This window comes from Aptenodytes forsteri, unplaced genomic scaffold (assembly GCF_000699145.1).
Source record: "Aptenodytes forsteri isolate BGI_AS27 unplaced genomic scaffold, ASM69914v1 Scaffold687, whole genome shotgun sequence".
NCBI lineage: Eukaryota > Metazoa > Chordata > Aves > Sphenisciformes > Spheniscidae > Aptenodytes > Aptenodytes forsteri.
The window spans coordinates 219049-219749 of NW_008794708.1; the positions used below are offsets into that span (position 1 = coordinate 219049).

The window sequence follows — 701 nt, forward strand, 5'->3', positions numbered from 1 at the left end:
CCCATCCCATCCCATCCCAACCCAACTCACCCATCCCATCCCAATCCGTCCCAACCCAACCCAACTCTCCCATCCCATCCCATTCCAACTCAACCCAACCCATCCAACCCATCCCAACCCAACTCATCCACCCCAGCTCTCCTGGCACCCCCAACCCATGATGGCCATCCCACCCCAACCACCATGCCCACAGCACCCCAGGCAGCACCCATCTTGCCCTCACCCACTCTCCCCACATCCCCCGTGGCCAGCACCCGCTCCACCTTGGCCTTCCCGGTGCTCTGCAAGACGCGGACCAGAGCACCGGCCAGCTCCTCCTTGTGCCGCACGGCGATGGTGGGCTCCAGACAGGCGCACAACTCCCGGTAATGGAAGGTGATGAACTCAGCCAACTCCTTGTAGCGTACGATGGGCAGCACCCGCACCTCCCGGTAGCGCCCGCGCACCCTCACCGACGGCACCCGCTCGCCTCCCCCAGGACCGCTCAGCGGGTACCAGCGCTCCAAGGGCTGCCGGGCGGCCGCCAGCTCGGCCAAAGGGACGGTGATGGAGGCCACCGGTTGACCGGGGTTGTCATCGCGGCAAAGGGCAAGGGTGAGGGCACGGGCGGGTGGTAAGGCGGCCAACTGGAAGAGTTCACCCCAAAAGAGCTCGCCGTCGGGGCCGGCCACCTTGGCGGTGGTACGGGCGAAGAGGGTGCC

The 701-nt window shown here is 66.5% G+C and overlaps 1 protein-coding gene across 1 annotated transcript in view; it reads right to left on the reverse strand.

The window, feature by feature from the left end:
* The window catches only part of RASAL3 (RAS protein activator like 3), a 26783-nt gene that overhangs the window by 15019 nt on the left and 11063 nt on the right, over positions 1-701 (reverse strand). Inside the window, exon 9 of the mRNA XM_019470591.1 lies at positions 264-701. Within this exon, the coding sequence (XP_019326136.1) occupies positions 264-701 (438 nt within the window). The remainder of the gene's footprint in view (positions 1-263) is intronic.